Source organism: Aquarana catesbeiana, linkage group LG13 (genome assembly GCF_042186555.1).
Source record: "Aquarana catesbeiana isolate 2022-GZ linkage group LG13, ASM4218655v1, whole genome shotgun sequence".
NCBI lineage: Eukaryota > Metazoa > Chordata > Amphibia > Anura > Ranidae > Aquarana > Aquarana catesbeiana.
In genome coordinates this window covers 135,666,184-135,687,567 of record NC_133336.1, presented here as the reverse complement: position 1 = coordinate 135,687,567, position 21,384 = coordinate 135,666,184, and the positions used below count along the sequence as shown (strand labels likewise).

General features: G+C 45.3%; 1 protein-coding gene across 1 annotated transcript in view; it reads right to left on the bottom strand.

Annotated features, from left to right (window-relative positions):
• Positions 1 to 21,384, bottom strand: part of EXD1 (exonuclease 3'-5' domain containing 1) — a 559,324-nt gene that overhangs the window by 188,758 nt on the left and 349,182 nt on the right. Inside the window, exon 8 of the mRNA XM_073610706.1 lies at positions 5,348 to 5,428. Within this exon, the coding sequence (XP_073466807.1) occupies positions 5,348 to 5,428 (81 nt within the window). The remainder of the gene's footprint in view (positions 1 to 5,347; positions 5,429 to 21,384) is intronic.

The window sequence follows — 21,384 nt, the reverse complement described above, 5'->3', positions numbered from 1 at the left end:
TGTGTTGTGCCACTCACTCAGATGTCTTCTCTCCTCAGCGCCGGAACGGAATCTGCCGAACCGAGGAGAGATGACATCACATCCTCTGCCTGTGTGTACTGACGGAGGCTTCTATAGAACCGAAAGCACCAGATCCAAGTCCCACGGTGGCAAGGGAGATCGCACCGGTGGAACCACATGTCGCACCCCCTGAATGAAGGTACGCACCAGGGAATGCGAAGCCAGGGGGTGTTGAAAAAAAAAACCCCAAAGCCGACACCTGGCCTTGGTTGATACTCAAGGACAAATTGTATTCAACGGCGCTCTGAAGAAAAGTCAAAATCCGAGCCACTGGAAAGGAACGTGGGTGAAACCCCACTGACTCACACCATGAAATGTCTGCTTTCCATGTCCGATGATATACTTTCCTGGATGTAGACTTCCTAGCTTTGAGTAGTGTCGGAATCACCGACACAGGTAAGCCTCTATCCTTCAACACCTGGCTTTCAACAGCCAGGCCGTTAAAAGCAGTGACGGTAAAGCAGGGTGGAAGATTGGCCCTTGGGATAGCAGATCCTCCCTGAGAGGCGACCAGACGCACCAGGTTAGCGTACCAGGACCGATGAGGCCAGTCTGGGGACACTAGAATGACCGAAATTCCTTCGACCTTGATCCTGCGTAACAGCCGAGGCAGAAGCTTGAGAGGAGGAAAGGCATAGATCAAATGATACGGGCCCCACGGAGCCACAAGAGCATCTGAGGCGTCCGCCAGAGGGTCCCGAGACCTGGCCACAAACCTTTGCACCTTCTGAATCTGACTGTCCAGAGACCCTGGACATTTGTCCCATTTTAATAAGATCTCCTTTGCCATGGGTCTCGTATGGAACTGAGCAAACAGGACCGCCCCGAACGTAGACACCATCAGGCCTAGCATCTGCATGCAAGGCCGCAGGGAGACCCACCTGCTGGACAGCAGTAAGCGGGTTGCCGCCTGTAACTTCTGGAGTTTGTGATGCGGAAGGAACACTCTGGCCAGAGCGGAATCCAGAGTCAGACCCAGATAAACCAATTTCTGAACTGGAATCAGCGCAGACTTTTGGTAATTTATCAGCCACCCAAAATCTGCCAGAGTCTGAATAGCAATCTCTACGCCTCCCCTCAGGGTCGCTGGGTACTCTGCTCGCAGCAGAAGGTCATCCAGGTTGCCCAGAACAGCAATTCCCCGCTGGCGCAGCAGCACCAGAACCAGGGCCAACACCTTGGTGAAGTCCCAAGGAGCAGAGGCGAGACCAAAGGGTAACGCCGCAAACTGATAATGCTCCTCTTCCACAGCAAAGCAAAGGAACCGCTGGTGTTATGCACATATCGGAATGTGCAGGTAGGCATCCTTGATGTCGATGGAGGCAAGAAAATCCCCCTGATGAAGAGATGCCACCACTGAGCGAATGGACTCCATTCTGAACTTCCACACCCACACAAAGCGGTTCAGGGCCTTGGGGTTCAGAATTGGACGTACTGTACCCTCTTTTCTGGGGATCATAAACAGGTTTGAATAAAAACCCTGGAAACGTTCCGACACCGAAACCAGGACAGTCACCCCTTGAAGCAACAGGCCTTGCACCGAGCCCCGGAGGGCTAAAAAGCAGTCTGGAGACAGACGCAGATTGGACAGAAAAAATCTGCTTGGGGGACAAGACTGGAACTCGATCTTGTAACCAGACAGAATCACTTTGTGGACACACGTCGTTTATCAGAGAGGTCCGCGGGACCGGAAACCAACGAACACGTTCCCCCACCCGGACTGCGGGTGAGGGTGCCCCTTCATGCCGAAAGAGCCTTATCTGGGGGTCTGGAGAACTCTCAATTTGCCCAACCAGGGTCGCTTGGAACCTCCTGAGGGGGGCTTGAAAGACTTTGAGCCTTTATCAGTGGACCCGAGGGACGAAAAAACTTGTGTGCCGAGAAGGACCACGCTTGCAACGTGGCTCCTTCCCCTTTGACTGTGGAAGAAAAGTACTCTTCCCCCCGTAATACTCTTAATGATATCATCCAGAGTGGCCCCAAACAAACGATTGCCTTGAAAAGGCAGATCAGCTAGGGCTTTTTTTTAGAGGGCTGGTCCGCAGTCCAACACTTCAGCCACAATACCCGCTGAAGCACTACCGCTAAAACAGACAGCTTAGAAAGCAAGGGAGCTGTGTCCAAAGAGGCATCACAGACAAACTGCAGCCCCTGAACCAGCTGGTCCGCCAATTCAGTGAAGGCAGGAGGAAACTGATCACCCTCCAGGTTACGGCGCAACAGCTTCGCCCACTCTGTCAGTGTTTGAGACACCAGGGCAATGGCCGGGATCGGCCGAAGCACCGAACCCACAATAGTGAACATAGTGTGACTCAGACTCTGCCTTCCTGTCAACCTGATCTTTAAAAGCCGGAGAGTCTTCAACCGGAATCATGGTGGCTTTGTTCAATTGAGAGACCAGAGGATCCACCACAAGGGGAGTCGTCCACTTCTTGAGAAGACTCTCCTCAAAAGGATAATGCACAGCGAAGCACTGTGAGACCGCAAAGGGACGTTTTGGATGCTCCCATTCCTTATAGACAAACTTGACAAAAAATGGAGGGATAAGGGAACACTTTTGCCGTGCGAGACAGCTTGTGAGTGCCAAAAGGGACCTCCACTGCAGATGCATCCTCCATTTTTAAAGATTCCTGCACATATGCAATCAGTGTGTCCACCAGCGCCTTCTCATGCGCAGCCACCGGGGCAGAGAAATCATCCTCACTGTCCGAAAGATCTAGGAGCGCGGCCACAGACCCCGCAGGTTGGGCCCTGTCCATGGCAGCCGAACACCAGGACACCCCACAGCCTGCAGTAGAGAGAGGAATGGACCCCATTAGACTCATCATCCCACCGATGTAGTGCTTGCTGCCTCAGGTGTAGACCCGCACACACGTGGTGTTCAAGGAAGAGGATAACACAGCACCGGGTTAAAAGGAGGAGAGCTTCTACCTGCTAAAAATGCCATCTGGGCTACACAGTAATGGCCGCCACTGCCTGAGCACAAAAACCACCAAATTATGGCCACCGAGCTACACAAATAAGGCCGTCAGCCATAAGAAGTCAGCAAACACTAGGGGGAAAAGACGATGGCTACAGCAAAATGGCCGCGCTACACAAGGCTGACAAAGACCCCAGGAAAGCCCCTGAAAGAGAGGGAAAGAGAATCCGGACACCAGACCCCCGGAGCGCCCAGTGCCTCCCCCTCCCCCCCAGCAAGCACTGCACCTGGCCGCGTGCATCCCCTGCCCACCAGTACTCAACCCCATCCCCCAGGATCCATCATGGCACCACACTACCACATATAGAGGGATGGGGAGAGCGATGGGGAAAGGGAGGAAAGGGAGGCTACCAGGGGACCTCCAGGGACCATCCACCCCAGGAGGAGAGGATACAAGGGCAGAGGGAAACCCGCAGGACCGACAGACCCCGGGAGGAGCCCGCGTCCACCCACATTTACTCACCATACCAGGACCAGGTGGGCACCGCTTCAGAAGGAATCTCCTCGCCACCGAAGTGGGGGGCTGTCGGCCATGAGGGACGCTGCGACTGGAGCCAAGACCCGGTTGTATGCGACCTCATGAGACGTTTAACTGAAGGCCTATAGCAGAGAGGGGGGTATATATCACCTAGGACTACCCATGGGCGTAGCCTTTTTTCTGCCTAGTGTCTTACTCCTGTAGGGGGCAATATAACCCTATGGTTCTGAATAAGGAAGCTCTGTTTCTGTCAATGAACGAATGAGAAAAGTCTTTGACCCCTATCGGCAAGATTTCTGGCTCCCAGGTGTCTTCTATACAGGTAATGAGCTGAGATTAGGAGCACTTGTGTAAAGGGAGTGCTCCCAATCTCAGCTTGTTACCTGTATAAAAGACACCTGTCCACAAAAGCAATCAGATTCCAGTCTCTCCACCATGGCCAAGACCAAAGAGCTGTCCAAGATTGTAGACCTACACAAGGCTGGAATGGGCTACAAGACCATCGCCAAGCAGCTTGGTGAGAGGGTGACAACAGTTGGTGCGATTATTGGCAAATGGAAGAAACACAAAATAACTGTCAATCTCCCTTGGTCTTGGGCTCCATGCGAGATCTCACCTCGCGGAGTTCCAATGATCATGGGAACGGTGAGAAATCAGCCCTGAACTACATGGGAGAATCTTGTCAATTATCTCAAGGCAGCTGGGACCATAGTCACCAAGAAAACAATTGGTAAACTACGTCGTGAAGGACGAGGAGAACTGGGTGTTGTGGTCAGATAAGACCAAAATCGAGCTCTTTGGTATCAACTCAACTCAATGCTGCCTATGACCCCAAGAGCACCATCCTCACCGTCAAACATGGCGGTGGAAACATTATGCTTTGGGGTGTTTTTCTGCTAAGGGGACAGTACAACTTCAACATATCAAAAGGGACGATGGACGAAGCCATGTACTGTTAAATCTTGGGTGAGAACTTCCTTCCCTTAGCCAGCGCATTGAAAATGGGTCGTGGATAGGTATTCAAGCATGACAATGACATAAAACACATGGCCAAGGCAACAAAGAAGTGGCTCAAGAAGAAGCACAATAAGGTCCTGGAGTAGCCAAGCCAGTCTCCAGACCTTAATCCCATAGAAAATATGCGGAGGGAGCTGAAGGTTCGAGTTACCAAACATCAGCCTCAAAACCTTAATGACTTGGAGAGGATCTGCAAAGAGGAGTGGGACAAAATCACTCCTGTGATGTATGCAAACCTGGTGGCCAACTACAAGATTGCCAACAAGGGTTTTGGCACCAAGTACTTAGTCATGTTTTGCGAAGTTGTCAAATACTTATTTCACTCATTAAAATGTAAATTAATTTATAACTGGAAATGCGTTTTCTGGATATTTTTGTTGTATTTCTGTCTCTCACTGTTAAAATAAACCTACCATTAAAATTATAGACTGATCATTTCTTTGTCAGTGGGCAAACGTACAAAATCAGCAGGGGATCAAATACTTTTTTCCCCTCACTGTAATTGGAAAAATGAGGGAAAAACCCAGGCTTCAGCGATGTTTGCATATAAACTCATCAGTAGTAGATTAGAAGCACAAAGTTAGTCAGACATATCATCAAACCCGCAATACATGCTGCCCAGGATTTTAACCAGAAGTACATTTATCTTTTAATAATGAAAGCACTCACTGACATCAGATAGCTACAGTATTAGTGCAAGATTGCATAACTTAACTAATACATAATACCGAACTTGCTACACTTTATTTTAATAATTTTTCTGTATGCCTATACAGTTATTAACACTTTTTTTTTTTTTTTTTTTTACATACCTGTGTATCGAAAACATTATTCAAGATCACACTATATTGGTGGGACAAAATATCTACTAGCCAACGACCATCATGGATGACCTAACAAAAGAAAAATAAAAAGTTTATCACACCTGGAAGATGCAACATTGGTCTATTAAGTGTCAACTCCCATTAAAAAAAAAAAAACAAACAAAAAAAAAAAAAAACATAAAAAGCCATTATGCAAGTTTTGTGGACATCACTTCCATTTACGACATCAAGCCCAGACTGCTATACCCAATAAATAATATAGCTGCTCTTGCGGGTCTGTTTCTAGCTTCTGTAAACTGTATGTGTCTTTGTTTCTGGCATTTCCCTCTACACAGCAAGTAGGGTCAAACATTTATTTCATAAAGCTTAGGGATAAGCTCAGGTGTGTTCAGACAGGAGTCGCTGTCAAAGCTGACAACCAATCACAGGTGACAGAGGTATTCCCTGCCCCACTGTCATACATATGCATAGGTGTGGCTGTGGTGCAGGGAATGCCTCGGCCACCTATGACTGCTGTCAGCCTTGACAGCTTCCTGGCAGGATAGCTCAGGCAGATTTGGACAAAAATGTGTAGGAATCAGAGCAAATGGGTCCCTATTGGGACCCATTTTTAAATGATAATTTTAAATGATCTGTGAATTACAGCTACTGACTGCAGCGAAAATGACTGGAAAATGCCTAAAATCTAGACGTCTAAAATATAAACATTTATTGATCACACAGCACAGACATATGTAACAAAACCTACACATACAGTGCCTTGAAAAAGTATTCATACCCCTTGCAATTTTCCACATTTGGCATGTTACAACCAAAACTGTAAATGCATTTTATTGGGATTGTATGTGATAGACCAACACAAAGTGGCACATAATTGTGAATTGGAGGGAAAATGATCAATGGTTTTCAACATATTTTACAAAGCTGCAAGTCTTTTTGGGTATGTCTCTACCAGCTTTGCACATCTAGAGAGTGAAATTTTTGCCCATTCTTCTTTGCAAAATGGCTCAAACTCTGTCAGATTGGATGGAGAGCATCTGAACAGCAATTTTCAAGTCTCGCCACAGATTATCAATTGGATTTAGGTTTGAACTTTGACTGGGCCATTCTGAACACATGAATATGCTTTGATCTAAAACATTCCATTGAAGCTCTGGCTGTATGTTTAGAGTTGTTGTCCTGCTAGAAGGTGAACCTCTGCCCCGTCTCAAGTCTTTTGCAGACTAACAGGTTTTCTTCTAAGATTGCCCTGTATTTGGCTCCAACAATCTTCACATCAACTCTGACCAGCTTCCCTGTCCCTACTGAAAAGCATCCCCATGGATTAGGATGTGTGTGACCTGAGCTCCATCCATTACTCCTGTCCTAATTGATCCTGTGATATGGCAATCTCCTATAGCAGCCTGAAAAATCCCCCTGGGGACCCTGCACATACCCAGCTGCGACACCACGGGCTTCTGACCGGACGGCGACCTGAGCGGAGCGGCATTCCCCTGCACTGCAGCCGCCTCAGGGACAGACCGCGGCTTCGGCCTAGGCTTGGAGTCTGGCAGCCATCTTGCTCCTCTCTGCCGACACTGAATCTCGGCCATCCTGACCCCTAGCTCCCTCCTCACACGGTACCAGAAGACACCCAGCCTGCCCACCGCTGCCTACAGTCCTCACAGAGACACTACCAAGCACCGGCCTGCAGGCAATTCCCAGACCCAACATGTGAGTAACGACCATCTTACTACACCCCAACGGACGCCCACGACCTCCCTGTCTCTCCCCTGCCCGACCCAGGCCCCACACAACCACGGGAGCACCCGGGCCTGTCAGAGCATTACCCTAGGCTAAATTTGAAAAGGGCATCCAGTTCCATCTGTGACAGGTGGCGGTCGCGGCTGTGGCCTTGCTCCTGGTCACACATACGGCGGCCATCTTGTTACACCCTCCTTCAGTATCCATACTTAATCCCGGTGTTTCGTCACTTAATCCCAGTGTTTCGACAGATGAGGTGATGGGTCACCTAATCTGACAAAACACCGGCCTGCATACTCCCGAGGCCCAGCTCACCCCCTATACTGACACCAGCACTATGCAGCCTGTTACAACTGCCACCTCTTGATAACAGCCACGGCTCCGACGAAACCCAAGTCAGATACGGCCGCCAAGCTAGACAAATGCCACAGGAATGAAATATGACAGCCTGGAGGAAGATGGCGGCGCCGCGTCGGAAGGGAGTGAGATGGCGGGAGCAGATATGGACAGGGTACTAGAGGCTATCTCTGCAATACAAGCCACCCTTACGACTAAAATTGAGGAGGTGAAGGTGGATATCTCCCTGGTCCAACAGGACCTCCATAAGCTCAAGAAGTGGGTTAAGACCTCTGTGACCAGATTGGGAGATGTGGAGGACACGATCCCGCCATTACAGAATTCCTCCGAACGCATGCAGTACCAGATCAATCAACTCCTGGCAAAGCAGTACGACATGGGGAACCGACTCCGTAGGTACAACCTTCGCTTTATTGGTCTGCCAGAACGGACTGAGGGTAAAGACCCAACTACATTCCTAGAACAATTGCGGATCACAACTTATGGCAGGGAGGCATTTTCAGCCACCTTTGCGGTTGAAAGAGCGCACCACATGCCAACTAGTCCACCACCACAGGGTACCCCTTCGCACACATTTATTGCTAAACTGCTGAACTATAAAGACCGAGACAGCACTACGCATGGCACGAGTGAAAGGCAATATACCCATTGGCAATGTCAAGGTAGCTATTTTCCCTGATTTTTCCACTAAAGTACAGAAGCGCAGGCAAAGCTTTACAGAAGCCAAAAGATGCCTACATATCAAAAACATTAAATATTCAATGCTGTTCCCTGCACACCTTTGCGTAGAAGATGACTTCGCCATTTTCTTTGAAACTCCTGAGGACACCATTGGCTGGCTAGAGCGCCGAGAGAACAGGAAATCGAACGATTAATCTACAATATACAGTACACGGCTGTGTGCTGCAACAAGGGACCACAAGCCCCCTACTCTGCAACATAGGGAAAATTGTCCCACTTATCTCAGGTACTGTAAACTCCCTATCAGGCCTCCCTTTCAATGTCTCCTGTTTGCAATATTCCCCTCCTGTCCCCCCCCCTGTTGTAATGGAGAGGTCCTATCTTAGGTACACCACCTGAAATAATACAACATTCGGTGACCAGCCCGCCTAGCCATCAAAGACATTCTGAACCAACGCTACCTTGCCCACGTACTCGCAAGAATATCTTGAATGCTATGGCCATGTTGCACAGAATGCTCAGGCCAAAGCCACATACAAGTATCTTAAAGGCAGGTCATCAAAGTGAGGACTCCAAACTCCAGGCTCAGGAGACAGGATGTATCACAAGTAGCCCATGGTGGGCAAACGCTCTCATCCGGATATGTAAAGAAAAATTAAAACTTCCGCATGGTGCAGGTAAAAAGGGGGAGATTTATTTAAAAAACTTGCACAAATAAAATGGTGATCACATAAATGGGTTGCCCCCTCTCCATGCTGCCTTTGCCATTTATGTGATCACCATTTTATTTGTACACGTTTTTTAATAAATCTCAAGGGGTCGATGATCCCTTGAGGTCCGGTTGAAGTCCACCCAACCAGCTCTACCATCCTGAAACTATACCATTGGCCCAGCTGGGCTCACAGCTTGATTGACTCCATGTCGCTGACAGGGGAGTCCACCTTATCTGGTAAGAGTACCCATCCATCAGTAATATTGATGTTTGTTCCATTCACGGATCTACACCACCTCCATCAGCTTATGTTGGTTAATCACCATCCAGGAATGGCCCATTCCCTGTTCTGACACCATTGGACACTTCATCTTTTTACAGTTGTTCACTTTGAGACTTTATGATTTATCACTAGATGCACTATCGAGCATAAAGATTTGTGGACTTGATTTCACTTTGCCAACATTCACTTAGCGCTGCATTTTTCTATTTTCCTTTCACTCTTTTTTGTCACAACGTATGTAGCCACTTTTTTGTTTATTATAGAGAGCGCAGTGTTTTCGTATATTTCCAAAGCCACATACAGCATAAACATTCCCCTTTACAAACAGAGAACTACTACTCGTAGACACTACACTACAATATGCAAGACTTATTCAATGAAATTTTGCCCCCCTTGCACTACCAGTGAGACCTGGATTGTGGGTATAGATTCACCCTAGAATCCACCCAGTTATGCCACACAAGCCTTACCACAGAATGCCCTGAAAAGTTTGATTCCAGGGCTGTAATATCTCACCAACCTTTATCACTTAGGGCCCAGATTCAGGTTTTGTCTATGTTACTGTTTTACTTGAACAAAGTATTTGATTCACGTCACACGCAAGTTTATGTTTTGTAATGGGAATATGCCTACACCAGTTCGGGTCGGTGTTGGGCTGGGTGGGAGGGAGGGGGTAATGTTATATTAAAAGTACAATGCAACAAGTACAAATGCTATCATTTACAGACTGCAATGTTCAGTGTATTTCTACATGCTTTACTATCTGGAGGGCTTGCCTGCATATAAAGGGTGAGGACCCCCTCTTGTGTTACACTGTGGTACTGCATGATCAAAATCCTTTGTCATTTACATCACATGCTACCAAGGCATCTCTGAAGATTTTAACTTGGAACATTAGAGGATTATGAGACAAGATTAAACGCTCAGCCGTACTATCTTATATTAAAAAACAGAGGGCAGACATCATAGTCCTTGTTGAGACACATATAGATGCCCGTTTACAGCTTGCTCTTAAACGCCCTTGGATTGGCTGGGCATAGCATTCAGTTTATACCACACACGCAAGAGGGGTGTCATGCTCATAACCAAGTCCCTGCATTTTGAGTTGTGTGACCTGAGCTCAGACCCACAAGGTCACTATGTTTTCCTACATGCTAAAATATATGGTGAACAGTTTTTGCTGATGGCTTATTATGTACCACCTCCATTTTACATGACAGTCTTGACGGAGGGACTCGAATTTATGACACAGCATTCGACGAACCCAGCCATCTGGATGGGAGACTTCAATGCTACCCTAAACCCCAGCCTGGACAGAGCTCAACAGCCTCCCTCGACTCCTAGGCCCTGCACATCCACCAGGTTCACCAGATTGATATCAACCTTCAATCTGGCTGACTCGTGGAGGACTAAACACTCAAACACCAGAGCATACTCATGCTTCTCCTCCACCCACAACACAATGTCCCGCATAGACTTTATCCTAAAATCACATACTACTAGTGCCTAGATACTAGTGCCCCACCTACTAGATGCAGCCTTTTGTCCTAGACTCCTGTCGGATCATAGTCGGTACTGGATAACACTAGCTGTCCCTATAGTTAGACTGCCTAGGACATGGAGAATAAACCCTTTTTGGCTCTCATTGTTACCAGATGATGGTCCGATAGACGATGAATGGAAAAGATACTTCCAATAAAACGCTGATTCTGCCTCATTTCAGAACATACGGAACTCATTCAAACTACACGTGAGGGCCACTCTGATATCTTGAATTAATAGACTAAAAACTACAGCTGAGAAGGCAGAGTAGGTACTAGAAGAGCTCTACCTCGCAGAACGCCAGTATGAGACTGACCCCTCTCCTGACAAAGCATCCCGCCTTAAACTGCAATCTAGGGTAGTTAACCAACTGCAATATGAGATGTCTAGCAGAAAACTTTTTTTTCTCTAGACAAACACTTTAAACATAGAGAGAGAGCAGGTAAGCTATTAGCGCACATGGCTCACAGTGAGGACAGACCCCCAGTAGTGATCTCCCTGCGAAACAAGTCAGGAGAGATGATAACCAAACCTACAGCAGTAACGGCAATATTCCACAGGTGTTTTAGCTCCCTATACACCACTGCTACATCCAACAATCTAACACCCATTGATCGTTTCTTTGAAGAACTCACCTTCCCGCAACTGACCTCAGCTCATATAGAAACACTTGAAGCGCCACTAACAACCAATAGCAATCGTCAGCTTTGCTAGATCCAAGTCACCTTGGTCTGATGGGCTACCCATTGAATTCTATTCACAATATAGTGAGATTCTCCTACCTCAGCTACTTACCCTTTACACTCACCTATTTGAGACTTTCACCCTACCAACATCCATGAGGGAAGCAATTATAGTGCTCAATCCCAAACCGGGCAAGGATCTGGTCTGGATCTGGACTCCCTGAGTCATATAGACCAATCTCCCCGCTTCAGGTGGACATAAAAATACAGGAAAAAATCTTGGCAATGCGCCTCAATCAAGTCATCCTAACCCTTGTGCATGAGGACCAGGTTGGCTTCATGCAAGGCAGGAACACCTCCTTCAAACTTAGAAAATTGTTCATAAATATGCAAGCCCATCACAACAATGTTGGAGAGAGAGTAGTGGTAACACTTGACAAGGCCAAGGCGTTCGATTCGTCAGAGTGGAACTACTTGTGGAAATGTCTGGCTCAATATGGCTTTCGTCCTAAATTTCTTAGATGGATCCGCTTGCTGTACCAGGCCCCAGCAGCCAGGGTAACAGCTAATGGATGGCAGTCGGATACTTTTGAACTATCCAGAGGCACCAGGCAGGGCTGCCCTCTCTCCCCCCTACTGTATGCCTTGGCCACAGAACCTCTAGCGATATCCATCAGATGCAACCCATTGATACAGGGCTTACGTGTAGGCGATCTAGAAGAAAAAATAAGCATGTAACGCAGTAAACACATTACTATATCTAGCGAATTCAGGCCCCTATATAGCTGAAGCCCTACGAACAATTGAACTGAATTTCGGTTCGTTTTCCGGACTCAAAATCAATTGGGAGAAGTCACAAATTCTCCCACTTGAATTTGCGCCCCAAAATGAATTACAAATACAATTACCTCTACAGCGAGTTAATAGCATTAAATACCTAGGAGTGAGCGTTACTAGGTCATTGATCGATTATGTCTCTCTCAATGTGGAACCACTGTTTGCCCTGATTAAATCTAAAAACGCAAATATGGGCACGTCTCCATCTCGGGGTACTAGGTCGTATTAAACTCATTAAAATGATACGCCTCCCTAAAATTATATATATATATATATATATATATATATATATATATATATATACACACACACACATACATATATATACATACAAACACACATACACTATGGCACACCCCTGTGTAGCTACCGCTGAAATATTTTAAAACCATAGATGCAATCCTCAAACCCTTTGTTTGGGGGAAGAATAGACACAAATTGGCATAGCGACTACTCAAAAACCCCAGTGATCTTGCAAGTACGGCCCTACAAGACTTCAGTCTATACTACCTAGCATCCCAACTATCACAATTGTTCTATATAGAAAAGATTGACAGGAAGAGATTCACTTTACTCCTATGCCCTGCCTGGGCCTAACTGACAATGGACCCCATCTGCACTATAGCAGCAGGTATCGAGGGTATTACAAAAAAAGAGGAACACAACTCCCTCCTAAACCACTATAGAAAGATATGGAGACTGGCCTCTGTCAAACTAGACTAGACCCGCACATAACAACTATTCTCCCATCTGGCATAATAAAACACTCCAAGAATTCTTGACTGTGCCAGACATGGAGGCTTGGTGCAGAAGTGGAATTTTCTACCTCTCACACCTACTCACTGCTGGCACATTGAAAACATTTGATGCATTAAAACTATAATTTACCCTCACGAATCACATGAAAAACAATTGCTAAACTTTGGATGAGGCAGGCTCCCCCCAGACTATCTGACTGGAAGACGGACGTAAACTTCATATTGCCCTATATAAAATTAATCTACATAGAGGATGCCTTACAAAATATAACAAAGTTTGGGATCGCTGGCTTAATGCATCCGACACATGTATATAGCACTACAGAGCACGTCTCCCTCTTTCATGTGCTGCCCAGTATGTTGATACTCCAAAAAACAAATGTATTACTATATAGCAACAGTCTCTAATTAATCAGGAACTTTTATGCATTACCTATATATGTCACATGAGGAAGTACTGTACGTTTGTGCAATGGAAAATTGTACACTTTTGTGGGAAATAAAAACGTTTTAATAAAAAAAAAAAAAGAGCAAGCTTGTATAAAAATTGTCCATGTATAAGCGGTATCGCTTTTGGAATAAGGGTGACACCAAATCCCAAACAATCTTTTGTTTTCAAATAGTTTTATTAAGGGTAACAAAATACACACACAGATGAAGAGAAAAATCACATCCTTCAAAACAATATAGTATTACATCGAGTTATTGATAAGAGGTGTACATTCATGTCAAAATTTTAGAACATTCTTTATCAAAAGGCATCATGTACTACTCTTGATATGATAACTAATTTTAATGATGTGCCATAACCCTGAAGGATATTTATAGTAGCTAAAAAAGAAAAAGAAATACAAGGAAAACAAAATAAAAAAAAAGAAATGATAAAATCTAAACTAAGGACGGTCAGTCTTGAAGCCTGAACAGGAACCACCGATTCCATTTGGCATCGAATGCAGGGATAGAATCGTGTAGGGTGTGAAATATTTTCTCTGCCAGCATCATACAGTCTATACGTGAAATAACTTGTGCGTATGGAACCAAAGATGATTTCCAGTGTAATGCAATTGCCCAAAGCATGGCTATACAAATTGAGTGGATTAACCTCATCAGGGGTTTGGTAATATCAGGGAGGTCCTGAAATAGGATACAGTGTTAGAAAGTGAGGGTAATGGAAGTCCCAGCTAATTTGTCAATCAGTTTTAATACCTCTTTCCAGGTAGGTTGTAATTTTTCACAGTCCCAGAATAGGTGTAAGTAGGAGCCCGAATGGGTGCAGCCTCTAAAGCACCTGGGGGAAGCATGCGGATAAATTTTGTTCAGGCAGACGGGGGTGTAATACCACCTTGTCGTGAGCTTAATTGCTGTCTCTCTGTTTGTTAAGGACTTTGTGCATTTACGTATGTTTTGCCATCCCCTGTCCCAGTCCAGGTCCTCGTGATCTAGGACTAATTCCTGTTCCCATTGGGATCTATATTTCAGGGTAGGTTTTTCTTCTACTAATTCTAATGACCTGTAAATTCCAGAGATAAGACCCTTTTGACGAGGGGAGGTTTGGCACACATCCTCAAAAAGTGTTTTAGTATCTGAAGGGGGGCTGGTATAGTGCTGTTGAAAGAAATGACGAATTTGTAGGAAATGGTAGAATTCTCTATCTGGTATATGATAGAGAGACTTTATAACTGAGAATGTAATGAATTTTGAATCAACCAGAAAGTCTCCCAACGTGGTCAGGTTGTGTTCAGTCCACGCTAGGAAGGACTCTGGGTGATCATAAGCTGGGGGAAATCTAGGATCCCCAAGATATGATGCACCCAAGGGTGTTTGAGAAATGAGGTTGTATTTTGTCTTATATTGATTCCAAAGTTTCAATCCTATTGCTACTACTTAATTTTTAGTAGGCAATTCTGGGAAAGAGGGGTTAGAGGACCACTTTAACCCAGGGAGGTAAAGGGGGGTGATAGAATCCTGTTCAAATGTGACCCAGGGGACCTTGGAGTCTCTAATGTTCCATTGGGCCTGTTGCGTATATCTACTGGCTAAGTAGTAGAGCCATATTTGGGGGACTCCCAGAGCTCCCCTTTTCGAGGAGCGATATAAAACCTCTTTAGTAAATCTCGGGGGTTTGTCACGTCAAATAAATTATTAAAATGGGCCTGAACGTTAAGCAGAAAAGATTTAGACAGTCTGATTGGGAGGGAGCGGAACAGGTAAAGTAACCTGGGGAGAATCATCATTTTAAGGGCCGTAATCCTGCCTGAGAAAGGAATATGAAGCTGGGACCAGAGTTTAAGAGTCTTTTTCAATTTGGTTATCATTGGAGGATAGTTGGCATCAAAAAGTTTGCAAAAGTCTCCTGTCTCCTGCCTAAATATGAGAGATGTGTTTCAGCCCATATGAACTGGTAAGCGTTCCTAAGTTGATGAAGTTCCACTGGAGTAAGCCCCACTGGAAGGGCCACTGATTTTGAGACGTTCATCAAGAGACCTGAGACTCCTGCAAAATTCGATAGGGTCTGTAGGAGGTTAGGCAAAGAAATGAGGGGGTTAGTAAGAAACATTAGAACATCATCTGCATACATGCAAAATTTGTAGTTTGAGGGACCTGTGGTATAGCCAGATATGTCAGGATTATTGAGAATTACAATGGCTAGGGGTTCTAGAGCGAGGGCGAAGATTAAGGGGGAGAGTGGACACCCCTGCCTGGTACCCCTTCCTATGGGAAAGAATTCAGAACTACAGCCCGGGATCTTAATACGAGTTTTAGGGTTTAATTAAAGGGCTCGAAAGGCTTGTAAAAATTTGTCACGGAAACCCATGAGTTGTAGGAGAGTGGATATATAACTCCAGGAGACGCTGTCGAATGCCTTTTGAATATCTAGGCTGAGCATGAGAAGTTTCCGGGAGGATAAATTGGCGTCCTGGATGATGTCTGTAGCTAACCGTATGTTGTCTGTGATGAATCTGTGAGGTATAAAGCCGGATCGGTAGGGAGATATAAGGGAGGAGATTATGGCTGCCAATCTGTCTGCTAGGATTCTGCTAAAAAATTTTAAATCATTATTCATGACGGAGATTGGTCTATAATTTTGAGGGAGTGTGTGATTTTTATTAGGTTTCAGGATCAGGGACATATTTGCCAACAACATCTCAGGAAAGTTACCACCTTGCAAGACCCAGTTGAAGAGCTGAACCAAACTTGGGGATAAAAAATTGGGGAATTTCTTGTAGTATATGGAAGAAAAGCCATCGGGACCCGGGGCCGAGCCCGTCTTCAGGGCTTTAAATACATTAAGTACCTCTGAAAGTGTGATGGGGGCGTTAAGTTTCTCTAGTTGTGTGGGAGAAAGAGTAGGTATAGGTATGTCTTGGAGCCAACCTTCCTCCGCTGGTGAAGGTTTTGTTTGGTCTGGTGCCAATAGGGACGAATAAAATTGTTCAAAAACTCGAAGCACCTCTTTGGGATGGGAGTTGGTTAGGCCTCTCTTAGAGGCTAATTTATAGATATAAGGGGGGCGAGTGGACTGATTAAGCTTTCTGGCAAATAGGGTCGAGGAGGTGTTGTTGTGAAGCAAAAATTTGGCTTTGGACCATCTGAGAGCTTTTTCAATCTTAGAGGATAAGAGTGAGACTAATTCTAGACGTTTTTGGTCAATAGATACTCTGGTGGATTCCAAATTCAATGTGTTGGTGTTTTTATATAGGTGGTCCAGATCCTTTGTGAGGTCCAATATTTTTTGTCTATTTGATTACGGGACGAAGCTATGCTAATCTGTTTGCCCCTTAAAACTGCCTTGTGGGCCGTCCATACAATGGAGGGTGGAGTTTCGGGAAGTGCATTGAAAGAGAAATATTCCTCAATGAACTTTGCTATCTCTGATTCCGCTGCCAAATCCGAGAGCAATGCCTTGTTTAGCCTCCATGTATGTGAGGTGGGAGCTAATCAGATAAATTCTGTTGTAAAGGAGGTCACATGATGATCAGACCATACACGGGGTGGATCATTGCCTTAGTGGAATTGGCTAAAATGATGGGGGAAGTGTAAATGTAGTCCAATCTAGCATAGCTATAATGGGGGTGTGAGTAAAAGGTAAATTCCTTGAGCCCCATGTTGTGCGTTCTCCAAGTGTCTACCAGTTGGTGGTCAAGTAAGCCACGGGTTAGAGACTTGGGGAAGGCTTTGGTCGTGGCCGTAGAGGAGGATCTGTCAAGTGTATGGTTAGCCACCAAATTAAAATCACCTCCTATGATCATATGGGGTGAGTGAAAAGAAGCAAGTTTATCAAAGAAAGATTTAAAAAATTTGGGGCATATATACTGGCTATTGTTATTTCCCTATTGTGTATCACCCCTTTGATAATGACATATCTGCTTTCCTTATCTCTATATATTTGCTTGACTTCCATAGGAAGGGAAGCATGCAGAAGTATGGCTGCTTTTGGATGAATGGAGAGAGTAAAAAGTTTGAGGAAAATTCCTGTGAAAAAATTTTGGGTGTGAGGAATGAGAGAAATGAGTCTCCTGAATCAGGAGAATCTTGGCGCCAATATGGATATAATAATTAAAAAGCTTTGTGCCTCTTTATGGGGGCATTGAATCCTTTCACATTGTGTGAAATACGTGTAATCGCCATGATGGGTGCAATAATGTACTATCAACCGGAAGAGGAACAAATGTGATATTGCAGAGAGGGTAACTAGAGGGAACACTCCTAAACTCACCAGACCAGTCAGGGGAGCCGCCAACAACCCACATGTAATGGTGTTAATTCTATGCAAACAAGTTGAAATAGTTCATAAGGATATAGCATACACATTTCATGAATAGATTTCTGGGAGGAGAAATTTTTCAGACTGTAATATGACTGACCAAGAAAAAAAGCACTAAATAAATATATAATCAAGAAAAGAAAAAAGTTTGGAGTCGTTAAAAAAGACAAAAAGTTCAACATCAAAACTGGATCAGGTAGAGAGAAAAAGAGAAAGAAAACGTTACCTGATAAAAAAAAGGAAACTTTCAAGCGAGACAACTCGGTCTCGTACCCAGCCTAACTGCAAACACCAGCTTGTGGAGTTGCAGGGAGTGAAACCTGTAGGGCTAACCAAAAAATTAAAAAAATAAAAATAATAAGAGAGCTCACAGCCCCAAAGTTTCTGGAAAAAGTGTTTGCTGGGTGGGGAGGACATGTAACGGCTCCGAGGGGACAGACGCCCGGAAAGGCATGTCAGGAAATTAGATGCAAACCGCCATGAGGATAATCCGAGGGATAGGCAGCAAGTCAATCAACGAGGGTGCTCAGCAATTCCATCTCCGATGTCACAGCGGATCCTCCTATCTCTCCGAGGTGGTGGGGATTGCCAAATTGGAGCCGGTCGGGGTGTAGAAGGTGGTCGACGAATCGCAGCGGCATCAAGGAGGCCCAGCTTCATCAGGATTTCCTGGTCTTCTTGCAGGGATGAGGCTGAGAAGGTGGTGCCGTTGTGGGGGACCAGTAACTTAAATGGAAAACCCCGGGGGGCGGAGCCGGCAGCCAGAGCGGATGGTAGTGTGAGGAGAGAGCTCTGACACAACGGCTTCTACAGAGCGGCTCACAGCAACACTACACCCTGCAAAATACATCCACAGAGAGGGGAGACACAGTGGAATCCAGCGGTTAAGATGTACAAAAGAAAAGCGAGAGAAGCACCGAAAAAACTGACCGATTTCTACCCCCTCACGGCCGGCCGAGATTTCCAAGATGGCGCCCGCTTCGAGAATAGAAATGCGGCATCCCCTGCACACTCCTGCAGCCATCCGTCGCCATCCTCGGGTGAGTCTAATCTCACACAGCATCCACCAACATCCTCACCCTCTGATAGCCCAGTTAAGCAGAAAAGGAGGATTGGGGTGGAGGAGGAGAATCAGGATGAGGCAGGGGCAGAGGAAGACATAATGGAGGATTCATCCTCTCATAGCCAGCAATTAGATGCCTTTCCCACATCAGGGCAGCCCATCCTGGATACCACAATGAAGGAAATGTTATTAACCCTCAGGGGGGCCCTCCAACAGGATATGTCAGCATTTATGCACACTACAAAAAAAGAACTGTCAGCGATTGGTAGCAGAGTAAAGTATGTGGAAAAAAAAATGGAAGAATTTACACTAGCTCATAATGAGCTGGTGGATGCGCACTTTGATGTAGAAGATGAGATAAAATCTATGCGCCTTAAAATGGCGGACATCGAAGACAGGGCACGAAGGAACAACATAAAGTTCAGAGGGATCTCTGAATCGATCAAACCAGCAGAACTTACGGCGTACCTCCAAAAGCTCATGACCACGGTTCTGCCGTCCTTGGGGCCTAACGACATAATCATAGACAGAGCCCACAGATTGCCAAAACCCTCATTCCTGCCGGACCAAATTCCCAGGGATGTCATTGCTAGGATCCACTTTTACCACATAAAAGATCAGCTGATGCGATTTGCCAGACAGCACCCCACACTCCCTGATCCATTTACCGGAATCGCATTGTATGCAGACTTATCGCAAGCTACACTAACGGCAAGGCACAACTTAGTCCCTATTACAAAAATCTTACGCAATCACAAGATTCTGTATAAATGGGGATTCCCTGCCAAACTGCTGCTAGAAATGCATGGCGAATCGCACGCAATTACTTCACTGGAAAAAGGAATGGATCTCCTCAGAAAATGGCGACTTCTACCGCTGGATGGAGAAGCTGCAGACCCTGATCCACTGCTTGACAGACGAAACAACTACCGTCAACAAAGAAGAGACAAGTAAATTCTACTCGGCTACACGGCCGTCTCAGTAGATGGCTTTTATACACGTGTGGCACATCTCTCAGGATCATCAACCCCTGATGCCTTCCAAATCTTCCATGTTCTCAGGTGTAGACCCCAGAAGCAGCCGTTGTTCGGCTAATATGTTTCTTAGATATCCCCCTTCTTCATTTACAGGATGACACCTGTGACCTGTTCTACACAAACTTTAAAGTTTGATTGGTATATATTGCTGCAGAAGTCAGCTTGGTTTTTTGTTCATGTTTTTCTTTTTCTTTTTACTATTCTGACTTTTTTTTCAGAATATTTATTTCAATCCTTACACATACCCAACATCAATCCAAGAGCATATTGTTTATTGATCTTCACCACTAGATGGCAGCAGCTTGTTCTCATTGAATGGAATGAATCTTAAAATAGTATCACACAATGTGAGAGGTCTAAACAGCCCCTACAAGCGCAGGGCTATGTGGAAGTCAGCTCTGGACCTGAAATGTGACATCCTATGTGCACAAGAAACACACTTCGCCAGCAGCAAACCTCCAAAGTGCACGCACAATAAATTTTCCAAAGTATTCACCGCTAATGACACTTCAAAAAAAAATGGGGTATTGATCGCTATTAAGGACACATTAACCTTTTCTTTATTGCAGATCCATAATGACCCCCATGGACGCTATATTATTTTGATCGCAGAAATAGATCGGGTCCTCTACACACTGGTAAACTTATATGCCCCAAATGTTAAGCCAATGAAGTTTATCCGTAAGGTTGTTAAACATGCCAAATCCTTGCAAAAGGGCAATCTAATAGTGTGTGGGGATTTTAATATGGTCATGAATGAGGAATGTGACTCCTCCTCGGTGGCTCTGAGGAAGAGGCCCTCTTTAAGCACTTGGTGTCATGAAGAAAGGCTCTTTGATCCCTGGCGCTGCCTTAGATCCACCGAGAGGGACTACTCTTATTACTCTATGGTGCATAATAGCTATTCTAGAATTGACTTTTTTCTAACAGATATGTATACCCTGCAGAAAGTGATTAAGGCTGATATCTTCAACATTACGTGGTCTGATCACGCGCCTGTGGCCATTGAGGTTGAAACTAGCAATAAAACATCCCACAAACCACTATGGCGTAACAATACCTACCTACTGTCTTGTCCTCACATTAAAGAGGAAGTAGAGAAGAAACTTAAAGAATACTTTAGTATCAATGCCAATGGGGAATGCTCCCCAACAATGATCTGGTGTGCTCACAAAGCATACGCTAGGGGTATTCTTATTCAGATTGCTTCAAGAGAAAAGAAAAAGAAATCACATCGCTTAGCGAAACTCCATAAAGATATTGCAGATCTAGAGGCTCAACACAAGGACCCCAACACCGCATCCCCCAGTATCTTAAAATGCCTTAATTCTTGTCGCGAAGAACTACGACAAGAACTTAGGGCAGATTACGATCTATATTTCAAAAGGCTGAAACTATCATTTTACTCCCAAAGCAATAGGGCAAGCAAACTTCTGGCCTCGCAAACTAAAAAAAGACAGGCAAAAGCCAACATCACTCATATTCAACATCATAGCTCTAATACCACACTCCACAATCCTAAGGACATAGCTAATGCCTTTGGAGATTACTACAAAACCCTTTA